At 34.5% G+C, this 23,695-nt stretch overlaps 2 protein-coding genes across 2 annotated transcripts; one reads left to right on the top strand and one right to left on the bottom strand.

Moving 5' to 3' along the window:
* The first annotated feature begins 9,118 nt into the window (after window positions 1-9,118).
* Window positions 9,119-13,630, top strand: LOC123893600 (pathogenesis-related thaumatin-like protein 3.5). The gene is made up of 2 exons (XM_045943358.1): window positions 9,119-9,290; window positions 12,877-13,630. Exons 1-2 carry the CDS (start codon window positions 9,260-9,262, stop codon window positions 13,566-13,568), a joined length of 723 nt encoding a protein of 240 aa, XP_045799314.1. The 5' UTR covers window positions 9,119-9,259; the 3' UTR covers window positions 13,569-13,630.
* Window positions 13,631-14,152: 522 nt separating this feature from the next.
* Window positions 14,153-22,256, bottom strand: LOC123893599. The gene is made up of 16 exons (XM_045943357.1): window positions 21,655-22,256; window positions 19,961-20,314; window positions 19,704-19,844; window positions 19,355-19,487; window positions 19,130-19,243; window positions 18,971-19,044; window positions 18,809-18,883; window positions 18,257-18,349; window positions 17,747-18,140; window positions 17,343-17,469; window positions 17,143-17,242; window positions 16,712-16,781; window positions 16,455-16,607; window positions 16,231-16,326; window positions 15,177-15,496; window positions 14,153-14,742 (listed from the first exon to the last, which is right to left on the bottom strand). Exons 1-16 carry the CDS (start codon window positions 21,721-21,723, stop codon window positions 14,485-14,487), a joined length of 2,571 nt encoding a protein of 856 aa, XP_045799313.1. The 5' UTR covers window positions 21,724-22,256; the 3' UTR covers window positions 14,153-14,484.
* Window positions 22,257-23,695: the final 1,439 nt, after the last annotated feature.

The following is a 23,695-nucleotide window of genomic DNA, read 5'->3' as shown; positions in this document are numbered from 1 at the left end:
TGCAAAAGTTTCATTATTTCGAAGGAGAATAATTTAAAAATGACAATATAGTAAACTTAACTCATATTTTACACTAAATCAAAAAAATTAACTACACTTAACTGAATTTGTTAAACACCGCGTAAACAGTTATTTTTACCTACAGAGGGAGTAAGAGTATCACTGCATTTCTTCATAGCACCAAGCGTTGTTTTTACGGTTGTACTTCGTCTTTGAAAACGAATTGATTCATGTAATTAAGCAACACGTATTAAATGTGTTGTTAATGGTTCGTGGTCAAGACATTTTATTTGTTTTTGTTCTCTTCAGCTGTTAAGTGTTACACTATCACACCTGCATCTGAAAACTATGTCTCAGCAACCGAATCTTCCATTAGCGTTCTCAATATAGGGATGGCAATTTGACTCATACCCAGAGGGTACCCGTAAAAATTACCCACAACAGGTAGGGTAAAAACCCGCATTTTAGGTACGGGCACGGGTATGAGTAATTACCCGCAAAAATGAACGGGTATGGGTGCGGGTACGGGTACCATAGTACCCACCCCGCCCCATACCCGCATAATATATATTTATTTATTTTATTTATATTATTATATTATAATATATGTAAATCAATTTAAAACAATACAACTCTACTAAACTATTACATATTTTTAATAAAAATGTTTATTTATAACATAATATAAAAATAATGTGAATGTTTAACATAAATATGAACTTTAACATAAAGTTAGTAATAATTTTGTTTATAATTTTCATTAGTCAATATTAAAATCTTTAAAATTTGTTTAATTCTATTAAAATTGTATGATATTTTATAATTGATCAATTTATTTTTAGTAAAAATGCGGGTAACGGGTACGGGTATGAGGACCTAGGTACCCATAGGGTATGGGGACGGGGGCAAAAGTTGTTACCCACGCGAGTATAGGGATGAGTACGGGTATTTTTTCAATCCGCGGGTACGAGGATGGGTACTATAGTACCTTACCCATGTTAACTATTGAGATTATTCAAAGAGAAAATGAGGCTAGGGTTTTCCATTACAATAAACCAAAAAACATAAGGAACAAGAGTTACAATAGAGTATATAAACTAGGGATTATAAAAGACTAAACTACCTCTACAATAATATAATATAACTATTATTTAACATCTCCCCTCAAACTCACGATGTGTTAACATGGAGCATCGAGAGTTTGTCAATCAAGAAACGAAAACGTTTAATAGAATGCGTCTTCGTGAACAAATCAGCAATCTGCAAGGAGGAAGTAATAAACGGCAAAGTAATGGTACCATGTTGAAGATGGTGACGTGTGAAGTGACAGTCGATCTCAATGTGTTTGGTACGTTCATGAAATACAGAGTTGTGGGCAATTTGAATGGCACTCTTGTTATCACAATACATAGGAGTTGGTTCAGAAACAATCACACCCATATCATAAAGTAACCAACGCAACCAAACTATTTCAGTAGTGGTAGATGCCATAGCACGATACTCAGCTTCTGTAGAAGAGCGGGAAACAATATCTTGTTTCTTACTCTTCCAAGAGATAAGAGAATCTCCAAGAAAAATACAAAAACCTGTGGTAGACTTACGATCAGTAGGATTACCAGCCCAATCAGCATCAGAGTAAGCACGTAACTCTAATGAAGAGGATGACGGAAGCAAAAGGCTCTGAAATTGAGTTCCCCGAAGATAACGGAGAATACGAAGCACGGCTGCCCAATGTACTGTAGTGGGAGAAACAACAAACTGACTAACAACATGCACTGCATAAGCAATATCGGGTCTAGTAATTGTAAGATAGACCAAGCTTCCAACCAAAGTACGGTACAAAGTAGGATCTGATAGAGGAACCCCATCAGATGGAACATATTTCACATTCATCTCTAAAGGACTGTCGACTGCTCGAGTATCAGAGAGACCAGCTTGCTCAAGAATGTTTGCAATGTACTTGGATTGAGATAAAAGATAACCCTTATGAGAATAGGCAACTTCAATCCCTAAGAAATAGCGAAGAGGACCTAAATCCTTCATCTCAAATCTTTTAGCTAACTGTAATTTCAACTCACAAATCCCATCAACATCATCACCTGTAATAATCATATCATCAACATATAAAGAGAGTATAATACGACCATGGGAAGTTGTCCTAACAAATAAAGCAGAGTCATGATCACTAGAGCGGAATCCAAGAGATCTAATCACAGTAGAAAACTTCTCATACCAAGCTCTTGGAGCTTGTTTCAAACCATATAAAGCTTTCTTCAACTTACATACTTCACCCTGATTATGAGAAACACCAGATGGAGGTACCATATAAACTTCCTCCTGAAGATCACCATTTAAAAAGGCATTTTTAACATCCATTTGAGAAATATCCCACTGACGAACAGATGCAACGGCAATAAGAGTGCGAATAGTGGTCATTTTGGCCACAGGAGCAAATGTTTCTTCATAATCCATACCATATTGTTGAGAAAATCCCTTAGCCACAAGACGGGCTTTGTAACGCTCAACTGACCCATCAGACTTGGTTTTGACCTTGTATACCCAACGAGACCCAATAGCACGTTTTCCTGGCGGAAGAGGTACTATGTCCCAAGTATTTGTCTTATGCAAAGCTGCAAGTTCCTCAGCCATAGCCTTCTGCCAAAGAGGATCAAGAATAGCTTCTTTATAGGACGAGGGCTCAGACAAACTATGAACAGATGTAAGAAAAGAAGCAAAAGAATCAGAATAAATTGAATAAACAAAATCAGGCAATTGAGTAGACTTACGATCACGAGAAGGATAACGTGGAGGTGGTGGTGTTGGTGGTGTTGGTGGTGGAGGTGGTAGAGGAGGTGCAGCAGGAACAACAGTCGTAGGAGGTTGTTGAGTAGCTGATGGGACAAAAGGGGCATATGTATCTGGAGTAGCACTAGTACCATCCCTGCAGTTCTCAAAATTACAGTCACTAGACATATCATTATCGACACCGAAAGGATCAATATTAGTTAGTTCAGACTTGCTAGGAGTATGTGTATCAGACGAAAGAGAGAAAAATGGTATGTGCTCAAGAAACACAACATGACGAGAAACATACAATTTTTTACTTAAAGGATCATAACAACGATAACCCTTTTGACCATCCCCATAACCAAGAAAAACACATATGATAGAACGAGGAGACAATTTATTTCGTTCTACTTGTGGGAGAAGAACAAAACAAGTAGAACCAAATACCTTCAAAGAAGAATAATCAGGACTATAACCATACAATTTTTCAAAGGGAGACAAACCTGAGGTGACTGACGACGGAATCCTATTAATAGCATGGACAGAAGTGCGAATTGCTTCACCCCAAAACTCAGTCGGAACAGAAGCAGACAACAAAAGAGAACGAGCAGTTTCAACAATATGACGATGTTTTCTTTCAGCAACGCCATTTTGTTGAGGAGTATCAGTACAAGAAGTCTGGTGAATTGTACCATCATAAGCAAGCAACTCAGATAATTTATTAGAAGTATATTCACCACCTTGATCACAACGAAAGCACTTTATAACAGCATTATGTTGAGTTTTAACCATAGCACGAAACATATGATAAATGTCAAAAAACTCAGAACGATTTTTCATTAGATAAACCCAACAATAACGAGTATAATCATCGATAAATGAGACATAATATCGAGATCCACCTTTGGTAAGAACTGGTGATGGACCCCATACATCAGAATGAACTAAGTCAAAAGGTGCTTTTGACACAGAAGCACTTTTATTAAATGGCAAAGCAGAAAATTTAGCAAGTTTGCAACCGCAACAATCAGAAATATCACTAATTTGCAATTTTCCTAAAGCTCCAGTAGAGGCCAAGTATTTTAATCTAGATGCAGAAACATGACCAAGACGAGAATGCCACAAATAAAAGTTAGAGGATGATAAACTTAATCGAAAAGATGATAAATCGGTGGAAGTAGAAGTTGAGGCTGCAGTATCTGGAACTCTTAGCTCATCCAGAACATAAAGTCCCCCATGTCTACGACCTTTCCCAATCAACCTCCCTGAATGTGGATCCTGCACATGACAATGAGTAGAAGAAAACATAACAGAGTATCCAGAATCACACAACTGACTAACAGAAGCAAGACTCAAAGTGAGATTAGGAATATAATAAACATTGGGAAGAGACAAATTAGATGTCGACACTGACCCAATTCCTGCTAATGGCATAGGAGTGCCATCAGCAGTCATAACTGACATGGATGAAGTATGATTTAAAGACAAAAAAGACTTACGATCATATGACATATGATGTGATGCTCCAGAGTCAAGGATCCATATAGAAGAAATACTTGAACAATTAGGAGGAGTCAAACCTTTAATAGAGGAGACAGACGTTGCATGTGGCTGGGTGGCGAGAAATTTTTGGAACTGTTCAGCAAGATCAAACACTCTTGAAGTAGTCTCATATGGATATACATGATCAATACCAATGCCAACGGAAGAAGGATCAGTCAAACGAGATATAGCCATATTACCAAACAATCAAATAAACCAACAAACAATTGCTTCAAATGTAGAAGTCCAACCAATCACCCCCAATGCCAAAACTCAACAGAGCCAACCAATAACAAATTCAATAAGCAATATGCAAACCAACCAATTAGGCTTGCTCCTCAATAGAAATATTGCAAAAGAATTGCTTAAGCATTCAAATAAGCCAACACTTACGTAACCTTCTTTCTGAACAATAACTAATTAAATCACAAATGCATTCAAATAAGCCAACACTTACGTAACCTTCTTTCTGAACAATAACTAATTAAATCACAAATTGAAATAATCATGAAAAATCACAAACTGAAGATGTTAACCTCCTTTGACCAAAGTGTGCGATCCAATCCAATAGCAAGAGCAGCAGAGAATATCAATTCAAGAAATCAATAAAGATAGCCAACAACAAATACACACTTTTATTTATCTTCAACAAATTGCTAATGGATTAACCAAGCTCTTTGATACCATGTTAACTATTGAGATTATTCAAAGAGAAAATGAGGCTAGGGTTTTCCATTACAATAAACCAAAAAACATAAGGAACAAGAGTTACAATAGAGTATATAAACTAGGGATTATAAAAGACTAAACTACCTCTACAATAATATAATATAACTATTATTTAACAACCCATACCCTACACATTGCCATCCCTATCTCAATACATAGACCAATGGATTATTTAGAGTAATAGTGTAATTAAACAAACATTTTTTTTGGAAGGAAAAGTGTAATTAAACAAACATATTCACCAAAGAAGCATGGATTCACATTTAGGATCACCAACTTATCTATTGGCTAATATACTTTATGCTTAACTATACATTTGGTCTCTTACGTTTATTTTAGGTTTCAATTTGATCTCTTACGTTTAAAAAGTATCAATTTGGTCCCTTACGGTTATTTTAGGTTTCAAGTTGGTCCTTTCCGTCAATTTTGTCACATGTGACAGTCAATTTGCACATGTGGACTGACACATGGCACTTTGACACACTGACACGTGTACTGTTCAAACGGTGTTAGTGACAAAATTGACGGAAATGACTAACTTGAAACTCAAAATAAACGTAAGGGACCAAATTGATACTTTTTAAACGTAAGGGACCAAATTGAAACCTAAAATAAACGTATGTAGTATGATTTTTATTTTTTTTTAATTGGTCACTTATTTATTTGATTTGATTGCGTTTTCAACAAATGGGAAGAAAAGTAAAATTAGGAGCAGCGCGGTGGCTTATTGATCGAAACTTATTAAAAACGTGCATGAATCACAAGGTCCTTGATGATATATTGTTTTTTTTTTTCTTTTTTTTTACACATTGATGATATATTGTGAGTGACTTAATATCTTACCTCGGATAGGAAAGTGAATGTCTTTATAAGTCTTATCTCTGTTGACAATCCGGATATTGTTAAGTTTGATCTGAATTTAGGACTTTATAGTAAGTGTGTTTAATGATATTTAGTCCTCTATTATTTTTGTCTGTCGATACAAGAAATAAAATGGATGTTGATGGACACTATATAAATGAGATGATTTAAATATTACCTTAATGTTTTGAATTAAGATGTGATGTTGAGTCCCGTGAATTTAGCTCAATTGGCAAGAACATGTATTATATATACAGGGGATTGTGGCTCAAACCCCGGTCGTAAAAAAAATATATATAAAAAATCTAGCCACTAGGCTAGTAAAAAAAAGGTGTTGAAGTTGTTTGTATGGTCTTTTTATGCCTAATGTGATGATGATGATCAAATAACAAAATAATTTGAAATCTAATCCCATGAAAATAATTTTCATAAAAACACATTCAAAAACATAAAATAAAATTCAATTATGTGTTGTTTTCGATGATTTTGTATTGATTTGTTGTTTTTATTTGAATAGATTTGTATGAGAAGAAAGTAATAGACCCTTGATGGACAATATGGACCCATTCAACACCTCCTTAGGCCCAGGAAAAAAATAAAAAATACGTGGAGCCTCTAATCCATATAGAATCATCTTTGGAAAGTTAGTTTTGCAGCTCTATTGATTACTCAAATAATGTCCGCTACTTAAGTAATATACGCCTTTTTTTTTCTTCCAAAATTTCTGATTTTTACACATCCGCTACTTAAGTAACGGATGTGTAAAAATAAGACGCGTGAGTAAACAATAGGATGGCAAAAGTAGCTCCATCATCTTTTTGCCCTAAGTACAAGAAACAACCATATTAATTCCAAGAAGCATTCAAATGTTACATACATTTACCGGGTGTATCAACATCAATAGTTTCATTCATGGTTGTGGTCTGTGACATGTGCAGCATGTGGCTAGGATGAAGAAAAGGAACATAAGAAAAGAATCACAAAGCATGATGGGACGAGAGAGAGAACAAAGACATAAACACTTGTCACATTTATAATGGCAGTGTCACATTTTTAGATTTGAGACATGAGCGTTACGCAAGACAAGCAAACCGAAATTGCAATATGCTCTGGAACATGTCTACGCCCAAAACGTGATAGTGGCCCAAGTTCAGCATATGTACTACACTCACTTAAAGCAAATATAGCAAAGCATTAAGCATAATTTTAATTTATCTAATACTAATCAATGAAAATTAGATGCATGAATAAATTTGTAAATGATATTCACAAATTAATTTTACTCCACTTACAAATTTATTTATATGATCAATTTTTAGATAAATTACTCTCAATTCTTTTAGAGTAATCTAAAAAACTCATTAAGCATTCATGTGCTAAATATGTATGTATGGGAATGAAATCAGTAGGCCAGCCCAAAGTTGACACAGGCCACATGCAACAAATTATTTAAGGAGAGTGAGGAAAATAGGAGGATGTATATGTGTAAGAAGTTTGAGACAAAAATATTTGATAAATTAATGTGGGTGGTTTCAAAAAAGTCATCATTGCTATAGGAAGGAACAATTATCACAAAACTCAATAATGAACATGTGTTATTTTTAAAAATAATTATATGTAGACAAATAAACAAATACAACTCAAACTTATACACATAAATTTAGATGAAGAAGTCTAACTTAACAATATTAATATTTTCAATTAACTTAAGACTTATAAACAAATACTACATGTTAATTTACACTTGCTAGTTTTCAAACAATTCATTTATATTCGGTATTTGGGAAATATTCATATTTTGTGATGTATATTCCTAAAAATAAAACATTGTAATTAGGAAAAAGCACGTGTCAAATTAAGTCCAATAACTAATTGTTTAATATCTTGTGTTATACTATTTATGAAAAATAACTTTTTTTTATTTTGGCGTAAATCAGGTATCATCTGCTCATAAATGTAGAGTATCTTTTGAATCTTGTGATATACAAAAGATCGACAAATACTTCCTAAAAATTTTAGCGTTGTTGCATGCCCAAATCAGGGATAAAAATGTTACAATGCCTCAAAAGCCGCCTTAGGTTATGGAAAAATAACTTCTAAATATCAAAATTTGATATCAAATATCACCACAACATTTTCTATCTACTACAACGGCTTAAAAGCCTAGCCAAAAAGTGGAAAATCAGTTCCCATAGCTAGGTGCATGTGAATTAAGTTCACACACACTTTACATACCACTTACAAATTGAGTATAAGATATTACGTGAACTCAGTATATGTATATGTAGTTCAAGGCTCAGTTTATGTATTGCTTGCAAAGTTTTGAATTTTTAGATGTTATATATGTGAAGGAGTATCTTCAAGAAGGAAATTAATAATGTAAAATTTGTTCAACCGTGATGATGGAGAACTTTGTTCAACCGTGATAATGGAGTATATTTGAGAAGAAATTAATGTAAAATTATTTTTTGGAGCAACAAGTCAACGTTGGACTTGGGTTTGAATTTTGCTGCATATTCGATTTAAATAGTACTAGTATCATTTCATTTCCTTATCAATGTGACGGTGACCAAATTAAAAAAAATAGAAACCGTAACACAAACGCTTTGAGTTTGAACAGGTTTGTGGAATGTCTTCTTACATTTCTATAATCATATCCTTCTAGAATATATATATAATGCTAAAGGAATTCAAAGGCAATGAAAATAAACACGAGAAATTTAAATATAACTAGTCATGGTATACGACACCAAAAAAACAAAAAGTCTTTATTGATCTATCCTAAGCGCCAAAAAAAAGTCTTCTTTGAAATTCAACTTTGGTGGTCCAATTTATAATCTAAATTCCACTCTTATATATAATCATCTTAGCAACTTCTAATATTTGTTTTCTTACAATACAACACACACAATGCAAGAAATTTACACAAAGTCACAAACATATTCAATGGTCGAGTTTACAAAGGAGAAGCTGAAATATTGGCTACTTGATCACCCATCAATTGTTTCATTCCGGTGGAGCCCTACGCTAATGTGGGGATCCACGTGGTGGTTTCTTGTCTCGGCTATCTTTTTTTACATCGTTGTAGGTGTAACCCTCCATGTCATCCTTAAATTGTGTCGTAGACAACGTCCTGTGCCGTTGGGCCCACTTCCCGCTATTCATAGTCTCTCTATGTCATTGATCTCGGTAACAATATTCTTCGGCATGTTTTTCTCGGCCGAAGCTGAGGTTCGGGACACTCGTTGGCTTTGGCAACGAACACGAACCACACCGTTTGAATGGTTGCTATGTTTTCCTCTAGGTATCAGACCCTCGGGCCGCGTCTTCTTTTGGTCATATGCTTTTCACCTCTCTCGTTATCTCCACATGTTGAGGACATTCTTCGTGGTTTTGAGTGAAAGAAAATTGTCATTTTTTAGATTATTTAACAATTCAATTATTCTCATAATGTCATTTTTATGGCTCGAGTTTTCGCAATCGCTTCAAGTGTTGGCTATATTGTTCTCCACGGTGGTTTGTTCCGTGGTTTATGGGTACCGATTTTGGATACAAATCGGGTTACCTAGTAAGACATTCAAATTTTCAGGAAATTTTCTTGTGATGTTGTTTGGTTGCAATTTGGCATGCCATATTGGGGTACTTTTGTTGCATTATTCTAGAGGAGGGTGTAATGGAATTGGAGCTTGGGTTTTTAATTCATTTTTGAATGTTCTAATTCTTTGGCACTTCTTGAAGTCATATGTGGATACGCATTGCCAAAGGAAAGATGCTTCTTCCAAAAAATAATGCCAAGTCAAAGCCATAGAACTTAGACAATTAGAAGAATAGTCATATATTATCATTTGATGATTGAGGAATGAGGAGGTTCTTTGTATGCTTCCCTTTTTCTTGATATTTTATTTTATTTTTCCCCAATTTTTCTCCTTTAATTTGTTTAGGTCCACATGCTTCTTTGTCAAATTAATGTAATCACTTTGTAAGGATATAGAGCTTGTAAATTGATGGCTTCCAAATTATATTTAACTGTACAGTTAAAGCAGTTACTCACATTCTTATTATGTTTTTATATGTTTCTAACTTATACCTACAAATTCTGTAAAAGAAAAACTTGTACCTACAAAATCGACTTATAACAAAGTTTAAATTAGTAACATCAGATCATAAAATATAGTTCGAAATCATTAATAAAAATAAAAATGACATGTCATAAAAAATTAGTCTGAGAGTGAGTTGTCTGAATAACAATGAAACTTGTTAATTTGGAGGACTAAAATCCCAAATTTAGAAATGCGGAATTAAAATTCTAATAAAAAAAATACCAAACAATTAAAAACCAACAAAGTACATCCTTCCCTACAATACATCATACTAATAAAAAAAAATATGTACTAAAATTTATGCACGTGGTTGGTTCAATTTAGAAAAAGGAATTCAAAATTCAATGTGGTCCAACGGTTTTTACAAAAATACATCTAAATACATTCAAAAAATATTTAATTTTGTGCGGCTTTTGATGTTTTTATCTTGCGGTTTTAATTTGAATGGATATAGATGTAAACACCTAAACCTAAGCATATTTTGTTCAGATTGAAGTTTTGTTTATGTACTATTAGGGATGCCTACAAAACAAAAATACTATATTACATCATAACTAAATATGAACATTAAAACGTTTTTGAAATATTTATTGACTTTTCTCAAATCTTATGTTTCTAGAGAGAATAAAGAGGCTGCTATCAATTCATGAAAAGGTCAAAGCATCTCTAAGCAGATGCTATGCCTCCAAAATAGGCACAAATTCACATTTTGCAAAAATTGAAACTAGTTTATCTTCAATTTTCAATTTTTACTGGCAGACAGTGGAACTTGTTTTGCACAAATAGACTCATAACATAATGAAAAATACAACCAAACAATAAAGACAATTTCTAAGCAGTTTTCAAACTACATTCAAAAGCACTAAGCATTTTAAACCCTACTAACAACCTTTGTTACTTAAAACAAAGTGCACAAATTCCTTCCTCAATTCAGAAGTATCCATAGTGAAAAAACAGTCACAAAGGTTGTTGTCTTTGGTGATAAGTATGGCAGCTCTTACCACATCATTAGTAGATAGTCCTTCCATTTCTTGCAACACGGAGACAACCCGATTCCTTCTTTCAGCCGTGCGTTTCTCGTGCAAAAAACAAGAGGAAAGTTGTTGCATATCTTCAACACTGCTAGCATAAAACTCACATAACTTATTCACTGAAGTTAATAAGCTATCATAAACATCGTCGTTATACTTTACTCTTTTACTCGCACGCTTTTTGGTCTTATAAGCAGTAGCATCATCACATTGTGACTCGAAGTCCTCTTCACCTTTATTCAAGTTTAATCCAAACTCATTCCCTTGTCTTGATTGTTGAGTAGGAAGTAATTCACCTCCTTCATACCAATCTTGTGATCTTTTTCGCTTCTTTAAGCGCTTATTTAGAGTAAGATAGCATAACATCATTGTCATCAAAGTAAGGAAATTCAACATCTCCAAATGCATGATTAATATTAATGTTATGATCCTTTTCTTCCTTTGACGCGCATCCATCAAATGAGCCATGATCACAAATATAATTTGTTTGCTGAAAATATCATTACATTATATCAGACGTATAATAAACACAAATTAATTAAAAAAACAAGTGTAAAACACTTCTTTTCAACAAGCACTTGTAGGAAAGAAAATGTTGAAATGATCTTGCAATTAATTATAAATTTTAATAAATATTGTAATAGTTTCTTGCACTAGTTGAAATGTTGAAAAGCTAAGATGTAAAAAGTTGAAATCAACTTTTGCACCTTATAGCTTTTCACAAAACCCCATCAATTATTATCCATAAAAGTGGTAACAAAATTAGAAGGAAGAAAAACAAAGCTTCAAATTAAACCCAACAAAAGAGAGATTCTAAAGATCACTAGGTGGTATATGAACATATTTTATTAAAAGTTCCACAAAGTTTTCTAACCATTCTGTTGCCATTATTATTTGCACTTTTTGTAAGATAAAGAGAAGAAAAAACCATTATTAACCGAACCAACAATCAAATTATTCAAAGAAATAAAATAAAAAAACAGTAAAAAAAGACTTCATTTTCATACACATAGCCATAGAAGATTATAGTAAGTTTGTGAGAAAGCATGACAAAAAAAATTGTGATGATAATCTAACACACAAGCACACACACAAAAAACCAGTCATCCTTATCCAAGTTGAAAAATTGGTACCTTCAAGTCAAGTCAGAGAGATGGATATGAAGCACCAATATCTTCTAAAATAAAATAAAAAGATCTTTATATAAAGCACAAAACACAAACCTCCAAGAATTTTGGTCACAAAAGAATGAACACGAGAACATGCAAGAGGTAGAAAATAACTGCTTAGTGCACTAGTGCCTTACGTGGTGCATATACCTTTCTTAATCTCTTTCTCTTTTTGATCGTGGGATATGGCAAGGTTTTTTTATACTACCACATACAATTACACGTATAGTGTGTGACAATATGTAACACAAGCATGGACTATATATTTCAATTTCATATTATTCTAAAGAAAGGTTCATATAGTTTTGAGGCCTTTTCAAGATTGGTAGCTTTGAAACGTTTTGGAATATGTCCCACTATCTTAAACTGCTCCGAAAATATAGCATATACTTTAATTTCTTCAGAAAATCAAACACTTCAGTCGTGGATTGTTACTATAAATTCATCAATTCAGTTAGTGAACCCACCACTACTTCAACTTTGTTACCCTCTCTCATCCAAAACACATATTCACCAAACTCATGGCTCTTGTCAAAAACTCAAAAACCACTTCATTCTTCCTTATACTGCTTCTACTAGGTGAATAGAAATTAAACACTCATTTTAAGTTTGATGTTAATTTTGTTTTTTAATATTAGTATATGGTTTAATTTGCAGGTAATGTAGCTTCGGGGACAATGTTTACCATAGAAAACCGTTGTAACAAAACAATCTGGCCAGGAACTCTTTCCGGCAATGGCGCTGAACTTCTTGGAGATGGGGGATTTTTACTGTCGCCTGGATCGTCTGTTCAGTTCACCGCTCCGTTAGGATGGTCAGGGCGTTTCTGGGGTAGAACTGGCTGCAACTTTGATGATGCTGGTAACAGGAATTGCATCACCGGAGACTGCACCGGGGGATTGAAATGCAATGGAGGAGGTGCTCCTCCGGTTACACTGGCGGAATTTACAATCAGAAGCGGGAATGGAGATAAAGACTTTTACGACGTCAGTTTGGTTGACGGTTACAATGTGGGGATAGGGATACAGGCAACTGGTGGAACTGGTGACTGTCAGTATGCAGGTTGTGTTGCAGACTTAAATGGTCAATGTCCGGCAGAGTTGCAAGTAACGGAGGAAGGGGGTTCTGTGGTGGCGTGTAAGAGTGCATGTGCGGCGTTTAATACAGAGGAATTTTGTTGCACCGGTGAGCATTCAAGTCCACAGAGTTGTAGTCCAACACAGTACTCAGAGATGTTTAAGATTGCTTGCCCCTCTGCATACAGTTATGCTTATGATGATGCTTCAAGCACTTGCACATGTTCTGGAGCCGATTATCATATCACTTTTTGTCCAACTGCTTCCTCTTAGTCACACCACATTCATCAATGAATTTAGTTACTTTGATCCGTTTTTTTTTTTTTTTGCTTTCTTGATTCCTTATTCCTTATGGTCTATGTATTATCATTTATTTATTCTATCGTTGGTGATTTTTAATATAGGTTAGTTGTTACTTTGCATTAGTAGTTGAGTTATAATTCTTATTTGTTACTACTTGCACCTGTTAATGTTACAACTTATTCATGCCGATGAGTGATGAACTACCTTTCAGTTACATTAGTTACATAAAAAATAATGTTTTTTACTGAAAGGGAAGAAGTGAGAGACAAATTCAGGCTATTTGATCGTAAAAACTGAAACGACAACCAGAGAAACCACCTAAGTGTTTGAAACATCCCGAGTAACCTGACCCGATTTATTTTCAGATGATAAAAATGGCTTCTCTCTAATAGTTATCATTCAATTTTTTCATCGTTGTTGAAGGCATTTTTCACCATTGACGGTAGTTAAAAGGATTTACATATTACATTTATAAGGGACTGACTACATGTATCTGTCAAAAGAATAAAGGGACTACATACTACCAGAGCATTAAAAATAAAATAAAACAAATGGGAAAATAAAACATCAAGTGATATATATAGAGAAAAGAATGAAGCAGAACTTTTCTTTTTTAACCTTACAAGGCCTTCGGCCGAAGCTTGACAACCACGTCATTATCAACTTCTTTTCTTTTTCTTTTTTACTTTTTTTCCCATTTCCTTCGTTACCCTCTACTTTCTATTTCCTAAATTTCAATTTTCTCTACAAAAGGCTCTCCTCTTGGAAAGCCAAATCTGCAACCTCATCCATTTTTTTTCTAAACAATTTTGGATGAGAAAGCAACCTTCTAAATCTAAGGACTTAAAATTACAGTCCAAAATCCCTAAAACAAGGGGGCGGAAGGTTAAAGCTTCCTATATCTTACAGACACTCCTTTCAAGGAACTATTTCTCAAAGAAAAACCACTTCGCAGGCGATTAAACCACGACAATTTCATCTCCCCAAACCCAGTGCACTGACCCTCCCCCTCACCCTCACTGCTGAAGAGGGTTTGGTCAGAGCAGTCAAGTGAAGCTCCACATGCTATATTATAAGATTGGCATGCGGAATGACATACCCGAAGCCTGTTGTCTCCATCCTTGTCACACTTCTGGATTGAGATCTGAAAATTAAATGCCAAAATCTTCAGACAAATAGGCAACATTACCCACTATACTCTAACATCTAGAGACAATGTTAAAAAGCATACAGTTCAATAAAAATTAGCCACATGTTCTTCAGTTTCTACCATGGTAGGAAGGTATATCACACATGTTAGATTGGCATGATGAAACTTAACTTGAAAAGCATGATTATTACACAACTAATAGAAAGCCTCATCATTGAATATGTAACCAAGAATATGGGACTTGTACTACTGTTTTATCTTAAGAAAGCGTCATGTGCAGTGCATGGTAATGTATAGACAAGTTGGAATAGAAATAGAAAGAAATATCAGCAGAAAATTGAACGGAAAACAAAATTTCAGGTTAGGAACAATACTATTACAAATTAAATATAAGCAAAAGAACAGTTTTAATATGAAAGACATCTTACCCAGCAGGCAAGCCGTTTAGCAGCTTTGTCACAGTAGGTGCTTCCAAATATATTAAATAATTTTCTAGCACCCCCAGGGAATAATCGGTGGTAGTTCGGCATAACAACCACTTCTTCCAACTGCTGTAGTATGCTAGTCTCGCTGGGTGCACAATGCTGACCAGATACATCATTTACCAGTACATTTTTGCAAACTGAAAGACTAGATAGGAGCATAGAGCTGTTCTGGCATGTGTATCCGGCATAGTCAGAACAACGGAATTCACAAACTCCATTATCACAAACCCCACCATGAAGGCTGCATTGCTCGTCACACACAGCTGCATGTATTATGAGGGACAATCAAAAACCAATTCACAGGAACCAAATAAATGTCTTTTCTACTTACAAAATTATTTAATAACTCAATCATTTATTTCTTTAATGGTTTCTCAGGGTATCCCCCTAACACCCCTTGGGGTGTGTGTGAGTGAGCTGAATCATTCAGGCATGGATCAATACAGTTAAGCCCTCCCCGCAACTACAAGCGGTGTCTCTAGGACACCAACCTCTGTCCCCCAGTGGAAGTTCAGTTTACTCGCCACCACCATGCACACAACCCATTGCAGGTGACATTTTTTGGGGATTGACTTAGTCTGTTTTAAGCGAATGCAATTCTTAACCAACAACAAATTGGAAGTAAAATACATAAACTCGAAAGCCTCAATCACATGAAAGTGATTGGGGCTTAAGTATCCTAACGGAACTCCAGCACTCATATTTTACATTTTCAGCGATCACCCAACATATCCTATTACTTTAGATGAAGTGCTTTGTTATAATCATGCATGAGATTGCTGCAATTAGCATTTGCAATATGAGAAATAAACTAGTCGTAGTTTAACAACGCAGGGACTTAATACTTGAAAAATAAGTAAGAAATTATAATCGTTACCCATACCCACAAAAGAGAATGAAACAAGCATGCAAGGAAAAAAAAGGTAAAAGCCCAGAAACGAGACCTCTTATATACAAAGAAATAATCTAGAATCTAGTCATATAAATTGGTGTGTACCAGTGGAACAGTCAATGCCGGTGTAGCCAGTTTTACATTCACAAATCCCATTGGAAAGGCACATGCCATTGCCATTGCAATTGCTGGGGCAGGAACCTAGAACAAGTTAAGGGAAGGCATTTTTAGAAAAGGAAAAAGTGAATTCTGCGCTGCTGAAGGTGACTTGCGGCAGAAGCAAAGTGAATAGATAAACTATAGCATAAAAGTGGGAAAGGAGAGCTCACGTTTATTGCAATCATGCCCATTAAATCCAAGTAAGCAGTGGCATCTTCCGTCGACACAATCTCCATTAAAATTACATGAATTGGGGCATTGACCAGACACAGATACCGGATCAGAGTTACAGAGCTCAGAATATGCAGGGCAGATTAATTCACCTATAAAAAACAAAATGAAGAGTCAATTGTCTCCGTCAAATTATTGAGAATTTAACATCAACATACAAAAAACTAGAAATAAATAAAATAGCAGTATTATTAACCATTAAATCCAGGGAACAGAATGGGTCCACCAGCACGAGGACACACTTTCCATATACCATCCACAGCAACCTGCAGTGAAAATACGAAGCTTCGCTCATTTTTGTGAAAAATGAAAAAGAAGTGAAGGTTTAGCATACAGTTTAAATGCAAGCTTAAGAAACAGGCAGTAGTGATTGCAGCCGCTCAAATCTAAATGAAGGAATCGTCCTACTCAAATATGGTTGCTCAATTACATATATAATCATTTCTTCAAAAAAAAAATGAGTGCACGTTGCTCACAGATTAAACATAGTGCAATCTCGCGAAATTCTTATTATCAAAGCTCAGAATCAGGAATTGCAAGAGTTCCAGATGAAAATCTAATGAAATATAGCATTCTAAATTAGGGGAACGTTTCACTTGTTATTATTGACACTCTACCAGACCATACCTCTAAAGAGCTGTTTATACATCTGTGCTGATAACAACCATTTCCCTGGGTCATAGAACCTCGTACAAATCCAGTGCGCACTAATGATGAGGCCATACACCTGCATCCAAAGGAAATAACAGTTGGCAACTTCACACCTCCATGTTGTCAATAAAATAAATGTAAAGCAGACTAGCATAATTTGCAGTCATGAATCTAACCTAGAGTTACTTCCTCTGACTTCACCAAGCATTCTATCCGGTGCTCGTGCACTATTAGTGTCTGTACATGACCCGTCAGAGTACGCAACAAAATAGGTGCAATAATCAGCCAATGAGGATTGTCCACCTGCATCAACAAGTGAAAATTAAATCTAGTCAAAACACCATTGCATGTAATAATGAGTAGTGAAAAGAGGATGGTAACAATGAGTAGTGACAAGAAAACTTTATGATACGTTAATGAGACAACAAAAATAGCAGCTACAAATCAATCAGAATGCAGTAGCAGGGAAGTGGTGTCTTGACAAAACAGCCAAAGAATCTGGCACGAGACAATGTAACAGAGAAAAGGCATGAATTAGCATTAACTTTTATATTAGAAATGAATACGTGATTCTACATACCTTTATTAGCTTGTGGAAAATATTGCGCCCACTGGGGGAGGTCTCCACTATATGTTAGGATTGGGCAGTATCCCTCTGCCTCTCTGTTATATGTACAGCCAGAATATTGTGTTGTGTTGCAATGATAAGCTCCCTTCCAGAGATTGCAAGGAGAGGTAACAAATTCAGTACCTTGGTTGAGGCCCCAATCAAGACGGTCTGCCATGCTATAATTGGCTTTGTACCATCCACTATCTTCTAAGAGAGCTAAAGTCATTTTTGAAACTACAGATCTTGTATCCACAGAACCAGTCATAATCTCATTCATAAGAAGCCTTTTTTCCCAGTGAGACCCTGAGGTTCCGCGTCCTCCCCCATCTTCCAGTTCTAAACCAGTAAAATTTCCAGAGTATGCCTGTCCAACAAGTCAATCATTACTCATTTGTACTCATTTGTTGAATCTTTTGAAGTATAAAAATAGTAAACGTGCCATTGAAAAAATATGAGATGCATGTGTTTGCAAGTGAATACCGCATAATGATATCGCGAATGCATGACAACACGAGGAAGCACCACTCGATTGACCATCCGTCCAAGCTTTTCATCCATTACTTGCTCTGTAACCTTCAGTTGCAACAAGTAATGATAATATTATAAAATGCACCATTAAATGCCTAACATGGATAGGAATGATGAAAATGAATTTTTTTTAATATATGTATTGAATGAACAAAATGCATTTTCCAAAAAACAATAATGGACACAAATGTACCGCTTAAACAAGCAGTAGGAAGTTTCTGTAAAGTTCGTTCATCATTTCCCCCCCTAAAAAATTTATGTTCTGTATATTTTATAATTCTTCAATATACATTTTAAAGACAAATCAAAGGACAATTAAATGTTTGTCTCCACCAATACAATATGAAATTTTACTCAAATTCCATGTATATCACACTTCATTTCTAAGAAAGTGACCAATAATAATTATTATTGTCATAATAAGAATATGAAAAAAAAATAATCCATTCAGGAATTTATATGAAAAAATAAAATATATCTCACAGCACAAAAGGCATCTTCTACCTGATCACGCCGTCTTTTCCTTTCATCTCTAAAATGAGCAAAGGCATGTGGGTCAAAACCAAGAACATGCATAACCTGAAGAGGATCAAATATGAAGATAAGTTCTACAAATTGCCTCCCTTGCTTCCCATATCATTTATATAAGCAAAGAATCTAACAAACCTCATGTATCAGAGTAGCTGAAAGCAAAGTCTCTGCCTCAGCAGTCAAATGGCGAGGAGCAACATTCACATGTCCTGCAAAATAAAAATATTCAACTCTGAGCATCCCAAAAGCGGAATAAAAATGATCATTTATACGAACATATGTTCTATAATATACCAGCTATAGCACGGCCCCATTGATCCCGTTCACATGCCACTGCCCAAGCAAGTGTATTTCCAGTCGTAGGTCTTGTAGTTACCAAAAGAACTAAATCGGCATCAGGGACACCTTCTGGAGAAGATGGACAACAAACAGGTTATATTAAATTCATTAGAGTAAAACTTACATTTATGTCTTGCAAGAACAACAACAATGAATGCAAATAGAACACATAAAATGTACCCTCGATATATCCACGAGGAAGCTGCACGCCTCCATCTTGTCCACATGCAGAATATCCACTTAGCCGCAAGTTCCCCTTGACAGGCTCAACAGCCAATGCTCTCCTAAACCAATCAGCTGTCTGACCTAATGCCTGCAGTAAGTCATCAAGGTTAATTGTCTATATCAAGTCTCTATGTGGATGATTAATATCATTATTATAGTTCTAACTTCTAATAACACAGCACTTCCCACTTCCCAAAGAGACATGATAAGCTGTGGTAACTGACACAGCACCAAATTATTCTCCCACAGTAAAAGATTACCAGCCTAGTAAGTTAAAACAAATTAAAAAGAGAATACAATTAACCTTACGAAGACGGTGCTTTTTGTCATCTCCTGAGATATCTTCAGAAGTACAGTTATACCAACAATCACCGACGATTGGAGGGTTACTGTGAGGATTACAAGAAGGGGAACCAGGAAGAGAAGTTGCGGGAGGCTCTCCAAGCTGTTCATAAAAGGGGGGGAAGGATTTTGTTTTAGTAAAATAATTGAGACATTACCAATTCTTACAGCTAGAAATATAATTTAAAATATTATTTTTCGTTTACATTAAACACTCACTTTGACAATAGCACCAACTTTTCGACAATCTCTGTCAGGGGAGTGGCCAACAGCATCATAATTTAGATATATCCTAATAGGTTCCTTCACGTCCTTTTGAGTCCCTGATGATGTCGCCACTTCAAGTATTGTCCTACCTTTATGCTGAAGCGGCTTCAACAGACCAGGCTCATAAACCTGTGGAGTAACTGAATAAACCTTGCGACCAGGTCGCTTCCTCTGTTCAAGAATCTGGTCATGTATGCAAGAGTGTGAGGCAACATTATCTACATTCATTTCCAAACCTCCCCGTTGAAGTTGGTGTTCATGGGGCTTTGCAGCGTGGGCTTCCGCCAATGCCAATATCAATATGATCTAAATCATGAAGCAGAACTTTAGTATATATCCAACTTGAGCAACCATGGTGTCTGTATTCACATATGTAATAATGTACTAATGTATTCAATTTCCAAAACCTTGAGAAACAAAATTTTCTGTCCCCACAACCCCTCATATGAAATTAGAAACATAACCTGTACCTATCTTTCCAATAAGGTACCAAATATTTTTCTTTTTTCAGGGGTCATACAAAATTTACCTTAATAGCTCATCAGAGAGCCACCACTAACTACTACAGCCAAATCTATAATCAGCACAATTTAAAAATTAATCTTTTACTATTTTCACTGACCCTAAAAACAGAGTAAAATTATTCATAAACGATAATCATGAACTATAATCAGCACCATGGTAGTCAATCCCGGGCGATCCCAGTGGGATCCCGGTGGAGCAGAGCGGAGCAGAGCTCTGCCGGGACGGGATGGGATGGAGCGGCGCAGCTAAGCTTCTCGGTGGGATCCCAGCAGGTTCCCAGTGGACCGGAGCGGAGCGGGTCCCGGGTTGCCATCCCGGGTTTGGACTGAGATTTTGTTTTCATGGGTTTTAAAGGCCATTTTTGAAATCTCACTCATTTTAGTAAGGGTAAAATTGGTTTTTTACCTTTAAAACTGTTACTTACTCCTAACTAAACCCTAGCCGCAATTCATTCTTTCTCTCACGCTATCGTACTATCTTCTCTCACTCTCAAGATCCAAACTTCTTCAACCTTCATCTGCTGTTTCTTCTTCAACCTCGGATGATTAGACTTAGACTTTGATGATGAACTCGAGTTTTAATTTTTAGTTACTTTATTAATCTAAGTGTTGGAGACTTGACTTTTGCTTATTTATTTTGCTTTACTTTTGTTGGTAATTTTTAGTTACTTTATGATGAAGAAGGTGTTTTTTTTTTTTTTTTTGACAAAGATGAAGAAGGTGTTGTAGACTTGAGATTTGTGTTTTTAATTTTTAATTTATGAATGTTTTATGGATTTTGAGATGTTTGTTTAATTTTACATTAATTATATGTTTATAGTATTATTTATGTAATTTATAAATAAATTATAAATAAATAAAAAATAATAGCGGCATCCCGGCCAACCCGCTCCCCGGGATGCCGCTATCCCAGTTTTGGGGCTGGCCGCTCCGCTCCGGGATCCGGGATTAACTACTATGATCAGCACAATTTAAAAATTAATCTTTTACTATAATCAGCTCTCCAAGTTGAACATAATCATTCATAAACGATTAAACCCTAAAAACTAAGTAAAATTAAACTAAAAATAGATAAATAAACATGCAAAAAAAAAAAAAACTCATGAATCAGCAAAGTTTCACCTGGAAAACAACAACGGCGAATCGAAGCTTGCAATTCAAACATGAAGTTCGCCGAATTATTAGCTCCATGGAAAGATAAACAGTAAAACACCGACGGAGTCGATTCCATCAAATCGCCGGCGAATTATCGATCCGCTTAAAAAAGCACAAATTTTTTCGTCTCTGGTGCATATTGAACAGGAAAAACAAAACGGAAAAAGAAGAAATTTCTCTCTATCTCTTTCCGTAGCTGTTAATTGAAAGCGATAAATAAATAATATAATAAACAAACAATGCTCCGAAAATGAGATTCAAGTTGAAATTGAAAATCGAAGACTCTGATTTCAGAGATAAAAGAAGAGTTTTGTAATGTTATATAATAATGATAATGAATGAGAGAGATTTTGAAGATGTTGTGATCTGTGAAATGGGGAAATAGAGAAAACAGTGACAGTGAATGGAAGAAGAAAGAGATTATTGGGTGTGGTGTTGTGGAGTGGGTGGAGAAAGAAAGAGATTATTTTAATAATCATTTTTGTTTGGTTTATGAAATAAAAACATGATAATTGGAAAATTAGGTAAAATGATTATTGTATTAACTATTTTAGGTTATTAATTGCCTTACCAACTTCATTCATTATCTCTTCTGGATCGGTCTTTTTCGTAATATTAATTAAAATAAAAATAGTACTTGTATTATTTTTAAATCGAAATTTAATCTAACTACAGTTTACCAACTTGAGATTATTTTATTGTATGGTGGATGATGGAGTAGTATGTTATTTTTTTATGTAATTTTGGGGATGATAATCACATCACATACATGAATTACTTGGTATTTTTCCGCTTAATTGTCTTATCAAGTGTTTGGACTTTGGAGGTTAAGTATTAAGAATATATTTAAAAGGTAAAAAAAATTAATTTGAAATCTTGAAAATATGTGTCATAAATTCATACAATTATGTATTAAAAATTTTGATTGTAAAAAATCTTTTAAGAAAAGTCTGTTAATATCTCACAAAATCAATATAATTTTATAAAACTTTTTAAAATCTTCAAGATTTGTTTTTCAAAAATATCAATTCAATACACCCAATGGCGACTCCAAGAATAATATTAAGTCTGAGCACAATTTTAACTGCAAATGCATGAATGTTTATTGGTTTAAGGTTTTTCGATCAGGGTTCAACCGAATCGAACTGTTTTTAACTAATAATATATATCTTGTGTTAAAAAAACACTAATAATATATATTATTTATAATATTATAATAAAAGTAATTAAATTTTAAGGATTTAATCTAAATATTTGATTCATAATAACTACAGTCACAAACTCCCCACGATAATAATACATTTTTTACCGTACATAAAAAAGGAAACAAAGTTGATATTTTTAGTATAATTTATATAAACAAATAAAGAAAATAAAATAAAAAACAAAAGGGAAAGAAAATAAATCAAGGAGTTGGGAGTTAAACACAAGTTCCCGGTGCAAAAAAACATCACCAAGCCATTAGGTAGGTTAAAATAATGCTTCATTAATATATATACTAGAACTTTGACCCATGCGGTGCATGAGTCTAATTAGGTGTAATATGTAATAATAAAAAATAAAATACAAAAATTCTAAGAGCATTTTCAATAAGAGTAGTATAAGGAATTTCATGGACTAATTATTCTATATTTGTTTATGTGCTTATTTATATTTTATATATTTTTTAAATAATTTTGGAACCTCATCGTTTTGTTTACTTATTAAAAAAAAATTGCTGATAACTAAAGGTTAAAAAATTGATGATAATTAAAGGTTAAAAAAAAAAATTAAAGACATAATCAAGAACATAAACTTAAGTAGATATCCATAAATAAATAAAAATTGTGATTAATTCCGCCGTTCAAATTTATTGAAAACAGGGTTAACATATTAGGATTCATGAATTCTTTCATAATTGAAGTACATGTTTTAACGGTTGAAAGGTTTTATTGTAAGTAAGGGATGCAGGTTCAATGACAAATCTGTATTTTTTTAATATAAAGCTGCAATAAAAAGAAAGAGAAAA

The sequence above is a fragment of the Trifolium pratense genome, linkage group LG7 (genome assembly GCF_020283565.1).
Source record: "Trifolium pratense cultivar HEN17-A07 linkage group LG7, ARS_RC_1.1, whole genome shotgun sequence".
NCBI classification, from domain to species: Eukaryota; Viridiplantae; Streptophyta; class Magnoliopsida; order Fabales; family Fabaceae; genus Trifolium; species Trifolium pratense.
This window is presented reverse-complemented; position numbering and strand designations above follow the sequence as displayed.

What these genes read in the sequence shown, in the direction of transcription:
- LOC123893600 (XM_045943358.1), top strand. Translation starts at nt 9,260, where the DNA reads ATGCTTTTCACCTCTCTCGTTATCTCCACAT. An exon ending in CTCTCTCGTTATCTCCACAT is followed by an intron (nt 9,291 to 12,876) that starts GTTGAGGACATT and finishes TTTAATTTGCAG; the next exon opens with GTAATGTAGCTTCGGGGACA.
- LOC123893599 (XM_045943357.1), bottom strand. Translation starts at nt 21,723, where the DNA reads ATGGAGCTAATAATTCGGCGAACTTCATGTTTGAATTGCAAGCTTCGA. An exon ending in AAGTTGGTGCTATTGTCAAA is followed by an intron (nt 19,845 to 19,960) that starts GTGAGTGTTTAA and finishes TTTTATGAACAG; the next exon opens with CTTGGAGAGCCTCCCGCAAC. An exon ending in TCTGTTCCCTGGATTTAATG is followed by an intron (nt 16,608 to 16,711) that starts GTTAATAATACT and finishes TGTTTTTTATAG; the next exon opens with GTGAATTAATCTGCCCTGCA.